The sequence below is a fragment of the Equus quagga genome, chromosome 7 (genome assembly GCF_021613505.1).
Source record: "Equus quagga isolate Etosha38 chromosome 7, UCLA_HA_Equagga_1.0, whole genome shotgun sequence".
In the NCBI taxonomy this organism is placed as follows: domain Eukaryota; kingdom Metazoa; phylum Chordata; class Mammalia; order Perissodactyla; family Equidae; genus Equus; species Equus quagga.
This window is the reverse complement of record NC_060273.1, coordinates 48611245-48630511: the sequence shown is the minus strand read 5'-3', so window position 1 is coordinate 48630511 and position 19267 is coordinate 48611245. Positions and strand designations below refer to the sequence as shown.

General features: G+C 46.3%; 1 protein-coding gene across 2 annotated transcripts; it reads right to left on the bottom strand.

The window, feature by feature from the left end:
* Positions 1 to 260: 260 nt before the first annotated feature.
* DRD1 (dopamine receptor D1) lies at positions 261 to 4821 on the bottom strand. 2 transcript variants are annotated; one of them, XM_046665389.1, is made up of 2 exons: positions 4789 to 4821; positions 261 to 3775 (listed from the first exon to the last, which is right to left on the bottom strand). In XM_046665389.1, the coding sequence occupies exon 2, from the start codon at positions 3288 to 3290 to the stop codon at positions 1950 to 1952; it is 1341 nt and encodes a 446-aa protein (XP_046521345.1). In that variant the 5' UTR covers positions 3291 to 3775; positions 4789 to 4821; the 3' UTR covers positions 261 to 1949. The 2 variants fall into 2 exon arrangements, with proteins under 2 accessions (XP_046521345.1, XP_046521344.1); XM_046665388.1 differs by lacking the exon at positions 4789 to 4821 and adding an exon at positions 3875 to 3993.
* Between the last annotated feature and the right edge of the window lie 14446 nt (positions 4822 to 19267).

Genomic DNA, 19267 nt, shown 5'->3' with positions numbered 1-19267 from the left:
AAAAACAAATGTTTTTAAGACAGAGGGAAGACAAGAGTATATAACCCAAATCAAAACATTTCCTTTTTAAATATTCAAAGGCAACATGTGGCATGCACAACAGGAGAAATTTCTACTAAAAAGAAAAAAAGTAACATATACTTGAAAACGCCCATGTTTTCTTACTTGCCAATCTGAAATATCCTAGTTTTTAAAACACATTTAACAAATGCAACACGGCTCATTCAAGGTTGATTTGAGTTCACAAAATAATTTTATTATATGTAAGAAAGCATACAGGCAATAAAATTAAGAAAACATTCACAATGCATAAATAACACAGACCTGACGCAGGAGATACTGTTCAGTAGATTTCTTTCTGTTACTCATTTCATCTAAATATTAAGAAAACTGCTTACAAGAAGGCTTTGTAAACATTTCAAAGAAATTCTCTTGAAATGCCCCACATGAATTAGAATCTAGCGAGGGGGAGTTACGATTCTTTTTACAGTCCAGGCGATGACATAGGAACGTGATTCCAAAGCACAAAGGAGGGCTAGCATTTGTCAAGAGGTACTGATGGCTTTGGGGTGCTTAACATAGCCCAAGAGAAGGGGTCTCCTGTTTTTCCCACCAACAGAAGTGTCTTACTCAAGGATGATAATGAGGCACGGTTCATTAGTTAGTACATCATTAACACTTAAAGACTTTTTAAAAAAATCAACTCTAAATTCAGATTCAAGCACTACAAAAAGTAGCCTCACTGAGTGGCTTGGTTTGACCTGGGAAGATGGAGATGCGGGTTTGAACTCTGCCTAGTGCTGAAGCTGCTGTGACACGAGAGTTAAGGAAACCCACTGTCTTCACTACACGCATCTGACCAGCAGGGTCATTGGTTCAGAAAAGCTGACACGTGAAATGAGAAAAGACACAGAGGGCCAATTATTTTACATAAATACAAAGTGGCATATACTTTTTATTACCACCTAAGATGATAAACTTTAAAGTCGGATTCTTCTTAGGCTGGCGTTTATTTACAGAGCTGCAAATCATTCTCCTGGGAGAGTGTCATTTGAAAAATTATGAACACCATAGTAGCTATGCTTTTGAAAATTTTCCCAAATCTTTTTAGAAAAAGAAACATTCACAACATTTGTCAATTCTCACCTCGTATTTATTTATGCCAATGAATTTCAAGGAATCATCACAGCTGCCTTTCCTATCAGGCTTTGCCGTGTTTCTGGAAGCTACGCATGAGCATTTAGAATCTGAGAGAGTCTGTGTGTTTGTTTCATTGGCTTATAAAGTGCTAGTTAAATGGACAAAAATGTGATTGTAAGGTTTCAGATAACTCAGTTTATGCTATTAAATATGATAAATATAGATTTATTATAATAAATTAAAAATATCCATATAATACCATAAATAAATAAAACCAATATCAACAAAGCATCTCTCAATTCTGAAACAAAAAAAGAAAACCCCTCCCCTTCCTCCTGTAAGGCTCGAGTATTCTTGAGGAATCGTTTATAAAGGCATGCACCTACCTTCACCATCTGAACTCTTTGCTTGGACCAGTGTTAGCACCTGTTTGTATACAGCAAATGCAACCCTTCTCATTTCCTTCCTGGAAAGGTTTAATTTTTAAGCGAAGCTGTTCTTGTTGATTCTTTGCCTTATTTTTAAAGTCCTAAGATAAGAATCACTTTCTAAAAGTAATTTTGGAGCCAAAGACATGTCCCTTGTGAACATTCGCTTCACACGCGTCCCTCTTTGATTCGCCATGAACAACACAGGAGACACACTGGAATGTATTTAAAATAGAGTCAGCTGTGTGTTGAGGGAAAGCTGCAGGGGAAGGCCTGCCTGACATCTCAGTCTCACCACACCTTAGGGTCTCACCAGCAAGCCCCAGAGAAATCTCCTCTGGCTTTTGGGATGAGCATGGCTGGCAGGATTCATCTCGGAGTTCAGGTAGGGTGCTGCCCATTTTGTGTGACAGGCTGAATCTTCTCCAGAGAGACATCAGTGTCATAGTCCAATATGACAGACAGGGCCGGGGACAGCTTCTCCAAAGGTCTGGCTACTCCACCTGCCTCCTCCTTCTTCAGGTCCTCAGAGGAGCCCACTGCATGTGGGATCAGATAAACCAGATTGCAGTCCTTGGAGATGGAGCCTCGCGGCTCGTGATGGCTGGAAAACACCACAGCCCCGTTGTTATTGATGCTAACTGTCTCTATTGCGTTATTTGTGGTAGGGCAAAGTCTGTAGCATCCTAAAAGGGTTGAAAATGCCTTCCGAAAATCAGCATTAAAGGCATAAATGATGGGGTTCAAGGAGGAATTAGCCCACCCAAACCACATAAACACATCGAAGGTGATGGAATCAATGCAGAAGGGCTTGGTCTCCCCAGACCCACAGAAGGGCACCATGCAGTTCAAGACGAAGAAGGGAAGCCAGCAGCACACAAACACCCCCATGATCACTGACAGAGTCTTCAGAACCTTAGTCTCTCTTTTGAAGGACATCTTAAAGGAGCTTTCGGGTTGAGAACACTCCACAGGGTTTCCGTTACCTGTAGTGGTCTGGCAATTCTTGGCGTGGACGGCTGCCCTCTCCAAGGCTGAGATGCGCCGTATTTGTTTCTGGGCAATCCTGTAGATCCTGGTGTAGGTGACAATCATGATGGCCACGGGGATGTAAAAGCTTATGAAGGAGGACGAAATGGCATATGTCCTGCTCAAGCTGGAATCACAGTTGTCCACGGTCTCCCCCAGGGAAGTGGCATTCCCATCGGCCGGGCTCGCAGGTTTCGCCTTGTGCCAGCTGAGCTGCACTGGGATGAAGGAGATGAGCACAGACAAGGTCCATGCCACACTGATCAGAATGAAGGCTGCCTTGGGGGTCATCTTCCTCTCATACCGGAAGGGACTGGAGATAGCCCAATACCTGTCCACGCTGATCACACAGAGGTTGAGGATAGACGCAGTGGAGCACATGATGTCAAAGGCCACCCAGATGTTACAGAAGGACCCAAAGGGCCAGAAGCCAGCAATCTCCGCCACCGCTTTCCAGGGCATGACCAAGACAGCCACCAAGAGATCCGACACGGCCAAGGAGATAACAAAGAAGTTGGTCACTTTGGACCGCAGGTGTCGGAACCTGATGACGGCGGCACAGACCAGTGTGTTCCCCAGGAGTGTGGACAGGATGAGCAGCGACAGGAAACAGCCTGTGAGGATGCGGAAGGAGAAGTCCCTCTTCCCTACCAGCCCAGCCCCATCCATGGTAGAAGTGTTCAGAGTGCTCATCTTCCTGAGGGAGAGCACACAGGTGGCTCTGACAGCCCTCAAGTTCCTAAGCTGAGAGTACGGGTCAGTCAGACCTGCAGGAGTCCTCCTTCACCAGGCAGCCCCCTGCGCAGCCCCAGCTGCTCCCCGGGGTGGGGGACCTCAGCAACACCCCATCAGAGCTGCAACAATTGTGCAGCAGGAGCCAGCCGTGAGCAATCCAGGCAGCCCTTCGGGAGAGCCCTCTTGCTTTCTACAACTGTCTTCTGACTCCCTTGCTCCAGGTCACTGTCACAGTGACCAGCTGGCCCTTTGATTGCCCAGGGAGAGCACTGGCTCTTTAGCATATTCTAAACTATCAATCCCAGAGACTCCCAGGCCTCTGCCGAGCTAGTCAATTGTAGTCACATTTCGGTGGTGACAGAATTCTCCCCTTCTGCGCTGCAGCTGAAAATACATGCCTCGGTCCTCCGAGCCCCTAGCTCCGCAGCAGCTCCCCAAACGCCCTAAAAAGCAAAGAGAAAGCGAAGGTCGTTTGCAAAGACTCGAGCAGACCACATCTTTACTCGTGTCAAGCCCAATGCAACCCGGTCCCAGCCACCCACCTTGCCTTGGGGTCCTCTCTCTCAGCGCCCCTGCAGCTCGGAAGGCGGGCTTCTCGGGCGCCACAGCTCCACAACGCCCAGGAGGTGCGCCCGAGTCCTGCCCCGCGCGCCCCGCGGGTTCGGCTCCCGATGCACCAACAGTCGCCGAGGCGGGCTGGGAACGGGATCCCGGGCCGGGGCCCAGACAGCCGGCGCTGCCCCACTGCTTCGAACGGCCAGAGACGGTTCAAAGCGTCCGAGACCCGAAAAAGAGGCTCCCGGGCGCTCGGCGCCTCCTCGGGAGACGGCACCTCCAGGACTAGTCACCTGGGCACCTTCTTGGCTGCCTTTCCCTCGGGCGGCCTCTGGCTCCTCGGGGCAGGACCCTGCGCCTCCCCGCGGCACTGCCCGCTACATCCCAGGAGCCGGTGGGATACTGAGGCAGGGAGAGCCGAGCTGGCACCGGCGGGCGCAGGGGCCGGTTCCCCGGGGCACAGCCCACCCCGCCCCCGCGTCCCCTCCCCTGCCCCGGGGGCGGGCTTCGCTTGACAGGCAGAGTTGCGGGCGACAGCCGCACGTGGTTCCCCTGGATGGTGAAAGAGTTGGAGATGCCCAGGTGAGCGCTCACCCGCCCTAGGTTACCCCGCCAACCCCCGGGCCCCCGGACCCCTGGACAGCACGCGACAGGGCCCGAGAGATAAATCCCGATGTTAGAATCTCAAGTAAGCCCTAGTCTCCTAAAAGCAAAGCTCGGCCCGATATCCAACGCCTCTTGGTGTCCACCCCAAGCCCTTCCCAAAGACCACAGCCAGCAGGGACCCTGCCCACCCTCCCACGCACACCGACCGCCGGAACAGCCCGCCCGCGTCCGACCTGCGCTGCCTCCAAGTGCCCCCAACTAGGGTGAGACGTGCCCCGCGGGCGCCTGCACTCACCGCGTGCGGGGAGGGCTCGGCGCGGCGCCCCGCCAGGCCCGTGCGCGCCGCTGCGCCCCGCGGGCGCCCACTCGCGCTCCGCCCGAGCGGCGGGCGCGTCCCGGGCCGCGGTCAACGCCGGACTGCAGCCTGCGCCCCGCGCCGGGCGAGCGCCCCAACCCCAACGCCGCGCTCTCGGCGGCCCGGGGCGCCCTCTGCCGGCAGCTGCGGCTCCCCGAGGCCCGGCTGCGCCCTCGTGGGTACACCTCACCCGCAGGGGCTCCAGCATCCACGCGGGACCTGCGCTCGGATGCGCTCTTCCTTAACTGCCAGAACCTGGGGAAGGGGACTCTGATTAAAATACCCCTAAGAATTGACAAGGGTGAAAAATTCCCTTTGCTGGCATGCATTCATTTAACCAATGTATTTCTTGAGCGCTCGCTGTGTGCCGACAGCGACAGGGTAAGCCAGATATAAGCCTTCCTCTCAAAGAGACCAGAGAGAACTGGCCTTTACTGAGCAGCTCCTGTGTCCCAGGCACATGCCTCATGTGGTTCACCCCTTAAAACAGTCGCTCCTCATAGGCCTGCTCGCCTCCACTCCACCTGAGTGTGAAATCGGGTGCAGAGAGGTGCTCAGAGTCACAGGGTTAAGGAGGGCGCGGGCTGCCTGCCTCTCACCTGCCTGTTCTTCTCACTCACACGTCACTGCTCCCCGAGCTCCGGGTCTAGTGCAGGAGCCAACAGACTAAACAATTACGCAGGGGACTAAACAGAGGGGAGGGCAAGATGGAGGCAAGAGGGCCTGCGGGAGAAGGATCCCCTGAGGCCCTCCCCAGCCGCCCAGGCAAGGCCCCACAGGTCATGGGCTCCTTAGAAACCCGCAGCCTTATCTCCATGAGAACCCCGCGCTGCAGAGCGCCCGACAATTTTCTCTGTAAAAACCCTGAACCTAAATAGTAATTCCATTCAATCAGCCAGTACAAACTGCGCCTCGGTTTTAATGGAAAGGTCCACATTACAGACACAGACCCTCCTGTGCCTCTGCTCTCCACTCTGTCCTCCCACCCTGGGCCTCGCTGTCGCACACAGGGACGCCATGAGTCATGAGTCCTGCTCACAGACATAGTTTTTACCACATGCCCAAAGAACCACATTCTTGTCAAGCCTTAAGCCATGCTTAACATCATACTGCCAGATTGTTGATCTTAAGGCAGTCACTCCCCGAGCTTCTTGACTTTATTTCATCTTTCTTTCCCTTTTCCTAACAGACACAAATGAAAGGACGTGATTCTGGTTCGAGACGGTCATGTGAGCCTGAACGTTTTACTTCCACATTCTACCCACCCATCCTGAAACAAACGTTTCCACTGCAATTACCCAGAAACACACAGGGAAAGGAAATGCAGCATGAACCCCGGAAGGCAGGACGGGGTGGGATCCTTTTCTCCAGGAGAAAGGGCAGATGCGGCTGGACTGGAGGAGGGAGGACTCCCCTGGGATTTCCCATATGCGAAGAAATCCCAAAAGAACACATTACCAAGACTGAGGTAAGAGGGGCTGGAGGTCAGGATGAGGCCCATTTGAGGGGTAATATTTCTCTCTAGTGGCTGCCCTGCAAAGTGCCCCCACTGCCCCAGCCCTCCCAGAGCCATAACTCTGGCAATGCCCACTGCTCTTTACATTAAAACAAGGACGACAGCCACATCCTGAAGGCCCAGGCCTCGGCGGTCTCAGCTACAAGAAGCCCGGTAGCAACTGCTCTGGTCTCAGCTGGCATCACCTTTAATGAAATACCAGTTCAACAGGCAAAACCTATTTGATATGAAGTTTAAATATTAACCAAAACCTTTTTGGAAGGAAGTGATATTCATGAGACACTTCTTCATATCTTTGCTTCTCTCAGCCTTGGCAGCTGCTGCAGAAAAAAAAAAAAAAAAATGTCTTCTTTCTTTGCTTGAAAAATCCCCTAAAATTTTTCCAAACCAGCCCACACTGACCTGTCTTTTTCTCTCAGCTCATTCACCTGACAGGTCTGGGTGATCAGCTCAGCATCTGCCAGTTTGTAGTGACTGAGAGGTATTTCTCGTCCACAAGTACATTTCTGCCATTTTCAGTGGGGGCACTTTAAATCTCCTCCTTACCCATAACGCAAGAAAGGCTCAGGACCCCAGCTGGAGGACGATGGGGGACCTGTGAATTTTGTTTTCTCTCACCAGGTAAACAAGAGCAGTTTCTCATGACTCCAAGACAGACACCTGAGTGCTCTTCCTGCCGGACCCAGGTTGCTGATTTTTGAACCCCATTGCTGAGGGAACAGGAAAGGGTAAAATGGAGCTTAAATCTCAGGGTTTATTTCACTTTGCACAGAGTGTGAATTTCAGAGGAACTTACAGTTTGGCTAGAGGTTTGGGGGTTTTCCCGTTTTTTTCTCTCTTGAAGCCAAGGTGAAATCAAGCCTTCCATTTTTGTTCTATAAAAATCTCCCCCACAAACATTCAGGAGGGGAATGTTAAGGGCAGGTATTAGCGTCGATCATGCCGGGAATGGAAACCCAAACACAAAAGCACCTTTGTTTCCCAAATTGGCATGTCTTTTAAGCTCGACTGCAATTTATGCACTGCAGGAAGGGGAAGTTAAAACGATGCTTTTTCAACAAGTTTTATGTGGAGTGTGTAATAGTAAATGAATACAGAAGGCACACTATCACAGCGGGAGGTTAATCTCATAGAGAATAAATAAAACCATTGAACTGTCAAGTACAACAAATAATGTGTCTGGGAGGCTTCAGGATTATTAAAGCTGATTTTATACCAACCACGATTGCTTATAACGTCAGTGAAAAGAGATACAGCTTGGCTGACCTTGAGTAAGTAACTAGAATGCTTGTTTTAGACCATAAGTGCAGCTTCTCTGAAATCCCTAATCTCGTGTTATTATAGTTATTACACAATTACAGTTGTTACACAATTCAAAAGTCGACACTATTAATAATTTTTAAATCAACGACTATCACTTAGGGTGGTGGTTGAGAGGTCTTTCAGGGCCCAGATGTGTTTTGTCTTGTTGCTTCTGTTCTCAGAGTTCGTTTTCCTTTTCCTCTTTTTCTGCCTTCTCTACGCTTAACTGAGTGGTTTTTAAGATTCTGCTTTATCTCTTTAATTGCCTTGTTTTCTACAATCCTTTGTTATTTCATTTTCATGGCTGCTTTAGGGTTTCCATCACATACGTGTACGTCATGCTTGACAGTTCAGTTGTTTTGTTTATTCTTTTATGAGACTAAGCTCTTCCTTTGATAGCGTGACTTCTATATTCCTTTATTTTTAAAAACTCCAGATAAAAGTTTGTTGAAAAGCATCATTTTGACCTCCCCTCCCTGCAGTGCATAAGAGGTGTAGACCTTATACGATACATCTTTTCAGTGCCTGCCTTCGAGTGATGTTACACCATTTCATCACAGTGAAGAACCTTACAGTAGTTTCTTCCATGTCTTCCCCCCTAGTCTTTATGCCGCTGTTGTCATTCATTTCACTTCTACATGTGATACAAACCTCAGAGTATGTTGTTAATGATGCGGGGTTGGTGAGCCAAGGAGTCGAAAGAAAGATTTCTTAGACTCTTAAGATCTGGCAGTAGTGCTCTTTTATTTAGAGAATAGTATAGAATAGCATGGGGACAGGACCCATGGGCAGTCAGAGCTTCTGCTGCGTGGGGACAGGGCCCACGGGCAGTCAGAGATGCTGCTGGCATGGGGAGCTGCTGCTGCCACCACTGGCATGTGGAAAGGACCCATGGGAAGGCAGAGATGCTGCCGGCATGTTGCTCTTGCTGCTGCCGCTTCTGCTGCCCCAAGTTGAGGGTTAGAGCTAAATTTAAGGCATAGGTATGTGAGTTATCTCTTTACGAGACAAAGGAAAAAAAAGTTAAAATGGTACCAGTGCCAGTAGGGTCCAGCCATTGGGCAGTCCCACAACTTTTAGATAAGAATCAAACCGGACTGAGTAAATGGCAGGTCACCACTCAAATATTATCTTCAACTAAAGACAAAGGAGGATTTTGGGGTGGGGGGTCAGTTACATGAGGTTGCCAGACAGTAAACAACTTAAGTTCGTGCCTTCCCCGTTAAGAGTCTCCAGAGATAAGGTCATCCCCCCTTCCTCCTGGCGCAGAGAGGGAGGCATGGAGATTTCCTTCACAAATGCAACTGTCTCTGATCAAAGGGCAAGCAAATTCCACTCCTCGGAGCCTGCTTCTTATCTGTAGTTTTAAAAGTAACCAGCCTAAAAATCCTCGTCATAAACCGTTTTAAAATTAAGCAGCCTAAAAATCCTCATCATTAACTTTTCTTTAAACAGTCAATTATCTCGTAAAGAGATTTACATAATAAGAAAGAAATATTATATATTTACCCATTTATTGACCGCTGTAGTACTTCTGATGCTCTTATTCTTTTGCGTAGATCCCTACTTCCATCTGGTATCGTCTTTCTGCTTGAAGGACGATCTTTAACTTTTCCGGGACTGTAGGTCTGTTGGTGATTGATTCTTTCACCTTTTATTGTTTCTGAAAAGTCTTTATTTTGCTTTCATTTTTGGAAGATATTCTTGCTAGGGATAGAAGTCTAGACTGACAAATTTCTCCTTTTCGTGCTTTCAGAGGATTGTCCACTGTCACCTTACTTGCATTGTTTCCAGTGAGAAATCTGCTGTCGTCTTGGTCTTTGTCACTCTGCACCTATCATGGTTTTTTTCCTCTGGCTGCTTTTAAGCTTATTTTTCTTTATCCCTGGTTTTGATCAATTTAATCAAGATGTACGTTAGTGTCGTTTTCTTCAAACCCTTGGAGTGCTTGGGATTTGTTGAATTTCTTAGATCTGTAGGTTTATAGTGTTTGTCAAATTTGGAAAAGTTTTGGCCATTAGTTCTTCAAATATTTTTTTCTGTCTCCCCCTTTCTTCTCTCCTTTGGGTTCTTCAATTACATGTTGATAAGAATGCTTGAGGTTGGCCTACAACTCACTGATGCTATGATCTTTTATTTACTCTCTTTTCTCTCTGTATTTCATTTTGGATAGTTTCTATTGCTATATCTTTAAATTCACTAATATTTTTCTTCTTCACTTTCTAATCTGTAGTTAATCCCATCCAGTGTATTTTTCATCTCACAGTTTGTAGTTTTCATCTCTAGAAGTTCATTTTGTGTCTTTTTTACATATCCCCTGTCTCTCTTTAACTTTTTGAATTTGTGAAATATAGTTATAATAACTATTTTAATGTCCCTCTTGGCTAATTCCAACCTCTGTGTCAGTTCAGTTGCTTTTCTTCTCATTATGGGCTGTATTTTTCTAATTCTTTTCATGCCTGGCAATTTTTTATTGGATGCCACACATTGTGAATTTTATCTTGTTGGGTGCTGGATCTTTTTATATTCCTACAAGTATTCTTGAGCTTTGCTCTAGAATGTATTTAAATTACTTAAAAACAGTTTGGCCCTTTCAAGTATTGCTTTTAAGACTTAGTAGGTAAAACCAGAGCAGTGTTTCATCTGAGGCTAATTATTTTCCATGACTCAGGTGAGATTTTTCTATGTATGCTACCCGATGCCCTGGGAATTATGACGTTTCCCAGTTTGACTGATGGCAACAAGCACTATGCCTAGTCCTGTGTGGATTCCAGATTCTATTTTCCCTGTAATCTTCACACTCCCATTTCCTCACGTCTTCCATGGATTCGTTCTCTGCTGAATACTCCCAGGGGCTCTGGAGTTCTCTCATTCTGTCTCTCTGTGCAGGTCTCTCCTCTCCAGTACTCTGTTCTGTGAACAATAGCTGCCTTGGGGTCCCTGGACTCTAAATTCTGTCTCTTCAACTCAAGGAGTCCACCAGACTCCACCTGTGTTCCCTGCACCATGACCTGGAACTTGTCTGGAGTTAGTAAGCTGGGGCGTTATAAGGCTCACCTCATTCGGTTCCCATCTCTTGGGATTCCTGTCCTTTGTTGCCTGATGGCCAATACCTTGGAAACCATTGATTCATAGGTTCTGTCCATTTTATTGATTGTTTCAGGTAGGAGGATCAATCTAGTCCCTGTTACCCGATCTTGTCTGGAAATGGAAATTTCAACTTTTTAGATTTTAAATCTAAAAAGGCAAAGGAGTCTAGGCAGGCAAGGGAAATTCGGGTTGGAAATGAAGACTGGTTCAGCAACACTGATTTTCTTCTGGTTTTGTGCACCCTCACACTGCTACTGGCCCATGGCTCTGGGCTCCTTAAGCACTAAATCTAGCCCTGGCTCACCTGTTATTATGGCTCCAGTATTGTCCCCTGTTCCCCATCTAAATCCCGCTGTTTTGGGAGATATATGGAGTCAGTTTGGTCCAGCCTGACCTTCTGGAGTTGTGGGCAGAGTTCCTTCTCTGAGAAGAGATGGAATGGTTACAAATGCCATCATGCATTCCATAAATATTGCCTGAGTGCCTCTTATTGGCTAGGTGCTTTCCTAGGTGCTGGGAATATAGCACTGACCAAAACAGACATCCTTGTCCTCAGAGCATTTATAGTCCAGCACTAAGTGATAACTATCTTACTCAATGCAGTATAGAATTGCCATGAGTTTCAATTTTGTTGGAAAAAAATTACTTCTCATACTAGCAAAATCATAACCCAAGCTAAGATAAAAGACAGGCTAATTCACAAAAATTGTTCATACTGTGTAAATATAGGCTCGATTTAAGTCACCTGAGAGAGTCTTCTTTAGGCCATTTACAGAAAACACGAAGCCCGGGGAGAGGTTTTGCAGAGAAAATGCTCAAAAAGGCTCTTGAGGCTGTAAATCAATGTCTATGGAGAAACAAAAGCTGCTAATTTGTCAGTCGGGCCCATGAGACAATGTGTGAGTGGAGGACCCCAGAGAGTATTCTTCAGTGCACAAAAGGATTCACGAGCAAGGCTTTTCCCCACAGCCTACCTCTGCCGTTGGGTAAGATGCTTCCCCTCCTGACAACGTAACTGCTGGTCAATCTAACCCGCTAGCTTCAGGTGTCCCAGTTCTGTGAGGAGGTAGCACGGGGCTGCAGAGGGAGAAACAATGAGTCAGGCAGACCTGGGTTTGAATCTTGACTCCACTAATATGTAGTTGTGGAGACTTAGCCAAGTTTCTTCACCTTTCTAATCTTCTTTTTCCACCCCCTGAAAATACAAATACTACTATTTACGGTGCAAGGTTGTTGAGAAGATTAAAAGAGGTCCTGTCTATGAAATAGCAGGTGGATAGACAGAGATCAGGAAATGTTACCTCTCTTTACACGCTGGTGGTTTGTCAAGTGTCATTTGTTGGGTTTTGCCAGCCCAGCACCCATTTCACCTTCTCTGGGAAAAATATCCCAGGTGTTTTGGAGGGGAATTGCCTCTTCTTTATTGTCCGCATTCTGGTGGTCTGATAGGGTAGGCTGCCCCTCTGTAGGTAAGGGGGCGGACACCTGACCTGACGAGGCTTCTTCCTTGAGACTTGACTTAAGAAGAAGGGCAGAGAGACTGACAGTGCTTGGCAGTCATGCATCACCCTGACCCGCTGCTTCTGCTGTAAGACTGTTCATGCAACTCCTGCTTCTAGGACCCTGGGTGCTTGGTTCCCTGTCTGTTCCCAAACCTGGCTTTACAACCTCCCCTCCATGCAGTGTTACCTTTCTGGGGAATTTCCTTTTGTTTAGGCTAACCCTGGTGAATTTCTGTTGCTAAAACCAGAGAGTTCTATGAGAGCTCTATCAGCAAAACAAGAAACGAAAAAACATATTTCATGTTTTATTTGGATTCAAATGAAATGGATTCATCATTTTTACTTGCCTGGTCAGCAAGGAGAAAAATTAAATACAAGGAGTGTCAGGTTTTTCCTAACTAACAGAAGAGCCTGTATAGTGCTATATAGCGATGAGTCCTCCCAGTGACTTATCTCATTTACAAACTTCATTTCCCATAACAAACATTCAAGAGATGAAATGAACAAAGCAGTGTATTAGCTGCTTCCAGTGGGAAACCCCCTGCCCATGATCCCTAGAGTTGGCCCAGCCACCTCCACCTGGAAGCCTGTGAGCCAACAGGCTCTGAATCCCCACATTTTGGACCCTGGGGTTTACCTGATTGGCTACTTCTCCAAAGAATGGAAGCACCCATCCCAGATTCAGGAGGGTCCATAGGAGGACCAAGGGAGACTCCCCAGAGGAGACAACACCTAATCTGACCTTAGAAGAAAGGAAGGAAATATCCAGATGAAGAAGGAGGTAAAAGTGTATTTGGCAGAAAGAACAGTAAATCCAAAGACCTGGAGGATGTGATGGTGGTGGGAGGGGAGGGGGAAATAATGAGAGATAAGATTGGAAGACTGGAAAAAATATAAAGAAAAGAGTCTACCTTGCTTTGGAAACTCAAGCATTTTTAAGGTCAATATGCTTTTATTCAGAGGCTTATGAGGGTCTCCAGGGTATCCAACAGGTCTTGTGTTCATGGGGCAGAGAAACTAGAGGCAGAAGCCACCGTGAATCTCAGTGGCTCCAGTTTGGAAGAGACAGGGAACACAGAGAAGGACCCAGAGAATGGCCAACAACCTTGCAGACAGAATCCCAGGAGCTTTGTAAAAAGGTTTCCTTCCTATACCACCTATATATTGTGTGGCCCCAGTCTCCAGCCACCCACCCCTCTGGAACTCTTGTGTCACCAACTGCCTACTTAGCATCTCCACAAAATCATTATAATTGCGTTCTTTATTAAACTCACATCTTCCTTCAAAATTTGCTGCTTCTCTTGTGATTTCTTTCTTGGTGAAAGACACCTCTACTCCCCCAGACGCCACAATGGAAGCCCACACATTGCCTGATGTCTTTCCTCCTCCCATGTTCAAAGTCATCCACTCCTGCTCATTCTTCTTCTGAGATTCATGGAGACATCTGCCCCTTTTCTTCATTTCCCCCACTGCTGTTCTAATCCGAGTCTCAACATCTCACACAGTTGCTGCAGCCAGCCTCCCAATCATCATCCCAGCATTTGCCTTAGCGAGTTGGTAAGTCATGGGTTATGTGTCTCTAATCTTTGGAAACACCTGGTAAAATGGGATTAGCAGGGAGGAGAAGAACCTGTAGTTGCCCCTTCCATGTTCCTTCCTGAGGTTTCTGGGTATGCTAGTCACACATCACTTGTCCCTTTCTTTGAAACCTATTACTTCCTCGTATATTCTTTCGTTAGGTCTTAGATTTCTTTAAGCATTACTTTATTAGATTCGATTCTAGCAAAAGGAATTATATGTGCAGCCTTGCAAAGGAAACCCTCCTAAATACAGATAAAGGAACAAAAGAAAGCTGGTGTGGCTGCACTTGGAGACAAAATCCTAAATGCTACAGCCTTTTGGGGAAAAAAGTTTAGATAAAGTTGGAGGCAGGAAACATTTACAAGAATAAGACACAGTTCTCTGTTTCAAAACTACACAAGGGGCCCCACTGTTCGTACAAGTCTCTTTGGAGATACCTGGGCTCAGGGTCTGACTTGTGGAACGTGCTTCTCACTTCTCAGAGTCTGTCATGTGATTGGCCATCACAGGGAACATGTTCAAATTGGCATCTCTCATTCCTGGAAGCTTTATAAACTACAATTTTGCTTTTCCAGAAAGAGAAGACTCAGAATTCAACCTTGTCTCTTCTCTCTTCATTGCAAAGATAAGTGGATGAATCTGGCAGAGTCCTTATCTTCACAATAATTGCTCGTGATTAGGGTTCTATCCCTGGCTGTAGTGACACCTCTGTTTTGTTCACCTGTCGTCTTCCTCCCCATCTGTCATGGAACTCAACTGCCCCAACTATATAGGACAAGCACAGGACCCAGACTGCCCTGTTCAGACTCTCTCTCGGGCATCTGAAATTTGAGTGGAAACTCAGAGGGAAAAAAATAGGTCATAGCTTTGTTTTCAACTAATGTTGTGAAATCTGTATTTCTCCATGCAAAAGAGTTAAGTTGGACCCTCACCTAACACCATAGATAAAACAATTCAAAATGGACCAAAGATCTAAAAGGAAGAGCTAAAATTATAAAACTCTTAGAAGAAAATATTGGGGGAAATCTTCATGACATTGGATTGGCAATGATCTCTTGGATATGGCACCAAAAGCACAGGCAACAAAAGAAAAAAATAGAAAACTTGAGTGCATCAAAGGATACTATTAACAGAGTATAAAGGCAACCCACAGAATGGAAGGAAATATTTGCAAATCATATCTGATAAGGGATTAATATCCAGAATACAACTCAAAAAGAAGATTAAAAAATAGGCAAGGACTCAATTAGATATTTCTCTAAAGAAGATATACAAACAGCCGATAAGCACATGAAGAGATGTTGATCACTAATATTTAGGAAAATGCAAATCAAAACCCACAATGAGATACCACTTTACACCTGTTAGGATGGCTATTATCAAAAGACAGAAAATAAGAAGTGTTACCAAGGACGTGGAGAAATTGGATCCCTTGTGCATTGCTGGTGGGAAAGTAAAATAGTGCCACCAAGGTGGAAAATAGTATGACAGTTCCTCAAAAAATTAAAAATAGAATGACCAGCTGACCTAACAATTTCACGTCTGGGTATATACCGAAAAAAACTGAAAGCATGGGCTCAAACAGATATTTTTACATCCCTGTTCATAGTAACGTTATTTGTAATAGCTAAAAGATGGAAGCAACTCAAGTATCAATGAATAGATGAACGGATAAACAAAACGCGGTATATACATACAATGGACTATTATTCAGCCCTAAAAAGGAAGGAAATTCTAACACATAATACAATATGGATGAACCTTGAGGACATTATGCTAAGTGAAATAAGCCAGTCACAAAAGGACAAATACTGTATGATTCCATTTATATGAGCTACCTAGAATAGTGAAGTCATAGACACAGAAAGGAGAATGGTGGTTCCTGGGGCTGGGGGTTGGGGGAGAGGAATGGAGAGTTATTGTTTACTGAGTACACGGTTTGGGATAAGGAAGAAGAAAAAAGTACTGGAGATGGATGGTGGTGGTGGTTACACAGCAATGTGAATGTGCTTAATACCACTGAACTCCACACTTAGAAATGGTACAGGGGCTGGCCCAGTGGCATAGTGGTTAAGTTCACGTGCTCTGCTTTGGCAGCCGGGCATTCGAAGGTTCAGGTCCCAGGCGTGGACCTACACCATTCATGAAGACATGCTGTGGAGGCATCCTACATACAAAATAGAGGAAGATTGTCATGGATGTTAGCTCAGGGCAAATCTTCCTCACCAAAAAAGATAAAGAAAAAAAAGAAATAGTTAAGATGGTAAATTTTATACTATGTCTATTTTACCACAATAAAAAGCAAAGGAGGTCAGAACTGAGCCATCAGATGGCAGCCTCCAGAGGGTGGCCTGGGAGTCCCCGCTGTTGAAGACCCAGCGCTTCCCTGACCTTCCACGGGAGGGTGCACCGGCTCTCCTTATCAGCCTCTGGACTCCCCCTTTTCCTTACAGTCCAGTCCCCTGCTCGCCTAAGTCATCCAGGGTTGGTTTCTTTTGGCCAAAGAATATGAACTGAAACGCTGACATTCTACAAGAAGCAGCTGCAGCTCTCTGCCTGCCAGGTGGCCTCCTTAACTTATTCTGTGTAACAAAGAACGTCTGCTATGCCGAGCCTCAGTTATGCACCCTGTTTTCACTGTGCCCGACGCTTCATCCCAGGGTCACCTCATGTGTCCAGGCTCTTCTGGCTGGAGGTCTCTGACAACACACTCAGGCTTCTGTTTTGCTGTCTCTCCAGTATTCTTTCCCTCCTTCACCCCCCTAGGTCACAGGCACTACAGCCCAGGGGCCAGAAAAGCCACCAACCTCCACGGGTCCGGATTCTTACACATGACACAATGGTCAGCACCCATCCCGCCTGGATGAGGAGACTGTTCACACAGAATCTCCACCTCACTCAACAGAAACGGAGGCGCAGAGATTTGTCCAAAACCACGTAACGAACAAGATGGTAGAGCCGGTCTTGCAAGGCCTGTCTGACGCCAAAGACCATAACTCCCCATGCTGGATAGAGGACAGCTGGGGTTCTGTATACCAGAGGCAATTATTGCATCAAATGCAAAGGAGCCAGGGATAGCTCTCCAAATCACGTTCATTGATTTGGGACTATGACTCATCATCATTATAAAAAATTAGATTCCTTTAACTACTTAAAGGCATGAAAAAAAAACCTGATAAATTGAAACAAAGCAGTCAGTTTATCAACAGATGTCATGTTTTTAAAGCCAGATTTAGAAGGTTAATTAGAGAATATGAGGCACAGTGGCAGAGCCAGAGATCACGAAGGAACACGAGTTAAATTACCGCAAAACACAGCCATTGCCAAATGAATGAGGTTTCTGAACCACAGCCAGCATAAAAATGTTGTTTTGTATTTGCTGCAATACGGTAAATACCATGTTCATGCTCTTATGTGCTGAAATGAAACACACGCCAAAAGAATGACAGCTAGTAAAGCAACAAATTGGGGCAGAAACATGTTTTTTAGTGCCACCTATGGGCCAACTCTGGTGAAAGTTTTATCAGCCTTATTTTAAATATGGAGAACCTGAAGCTCACTATTATTTATTAAGTTGTCTGAGATCACACTAATGAGAGGCAGGCTGAGACTCATGCTTAATTCTATCCGACTGAAAGGCCTGGGGTCTCTTCATGTTTCTTCATGTTTCTATATTCATTCATTCAATTATGATTCATCAAAAATATGCCCCGGGCCGGGCCTCCGTGATACACACACACACACACACTCACACACAGACACACACACACTCACACACACAGTTTTTAAATAAATGTGGATTTATTTACAATTTACACCTATAATAATTACTATGAAAGAAAGCAAAAAGAGAAATTAAGAGAGAATGCAGACAGAGGATGACCTTTTTGGTAGATTATATTATTGTTCAAAATATTTGCTGCCCTTCCCTGGGAGAAGGTTATACTTTGCCAGTTCCCTGCCTTCAGGGCCAGTCCCTTGACTACCAGGACTTGGGGTGCCCCCCAGGGAACATTGTTCACCCACACCCTGTGACACTCTGTGACACTCGGGAGCATCCATGTGTCTGTAAGTGATGCGTATTTTCATCAGGCGTATACCTTAAAACCAGCCCATGGTTCACCATCTCTCTTCTCTCTGCCTAAGTTCAGCAATGTCCCAGTGGAAGCTGTCCATCAGGCAGTCTCAGACTGAAGCTGACCTTGATGGACACACCGTTGTTGTAAGTCCCTGAGATCTGGGGTCACCTGTTAGCACAGCAGGGCAGTCAGTGAAGACCTCTTTGAGGAAGTGACATTTGAGCTGAGACCTGATTCAAGGAGCCCATGAGGTAAAGAGCAGGAGAGGAGAGCTTCCTAGAAAGGGCAGAACAGCCAGAGCACGTGCCCTGAGGGGGAAAGAACTTGGCACTTTTGAGGAGACAGGCCTGGGTGTGTGCAGCAGATGAGAGTGGTGAGAGACAAAGCTGGAGAGATGTCTGGGCCTGAGCAGCAGCGAGTCAGGAGCCAAGTGAAGAGCTGGATGTGTTCCCATGTGTGAGAGGAGGCACCGAGAGACTCCCAGCAGTGGGGTGAGGAATTAGACTCAAGTGGTCAAAAGATCGCCCTGAATTCTGTGTAAGGAAGCAGGAAAGGAAGCAGGGACATGAATAAGAGTCTGTTGCACTGTCCAGGCCTATTAGGGGCTGCAGTATGTCCCCCAGAATTCCCGTGTTGAAGTCCTAATCCCCAGGTCCTCAGAATGTGACCTTGTACAGAAGTCGGGTCATTGCAGATGTAATTAGCTAGGTTTCGATGAGGTCACACTGGAGCAGGATGTCCACGTGACTGATGTCATTAGAAAGGGAGAAACTCGGACACGGACATGCACACAGGGAGAACGCCATGTGAAGAAGGTAGACATTGGGGCAATGTTTCTGCAAGCGAAGGCATGCCAAAGACTGTCAGAAAACCACCCTGAGCAAGGGGCGAGGCACGAGCAGCTCCTCCCTCACAGCCCCCGGAGGGAACCAACCCTGCTGACACCTTGGCCTCAGACTTCCAGCCTCCAGAGCCGTGAGATGACAAATTTCTGTTTCTTAGGCCCCCCAGTTTGTGGCTCTTCGTTATGGCAGACCCGGAAAACCAATCGAAGGCCAGACACAAGGGTACATTGGACTACGGTAATAGCATTAAAAATAAGAAGCAGATAAATTCAAGATACATTTTGAAGGTGGAAATGACGTGTAAATTTCCTGTTGGGTTAGACATAGATTAAAACGGAAAGAGAGCAATCAAAGAGGAAATTATTGGACTCCCCCTTCGTCCAAAGCTTGCATGGGTTATTGCCTCATTTCGTCTTCACGATATGGCCTGTGTGTCACTCGGGTCCCCTGGGCAGCAGACACTGAGGTGGAATTAGGGGGAAGTGCCTGTGAAAGATAGAAAGG

Excerpts from the sequence above, each read along its gene's own strand:
- DRD1 (XM_046665389.1), bottom strand. The coding sequence starts at position 3,290 with ATGAGCACTCTGAACACTTCTACCATGGATGGGGCTGGGCTGGTAGGG.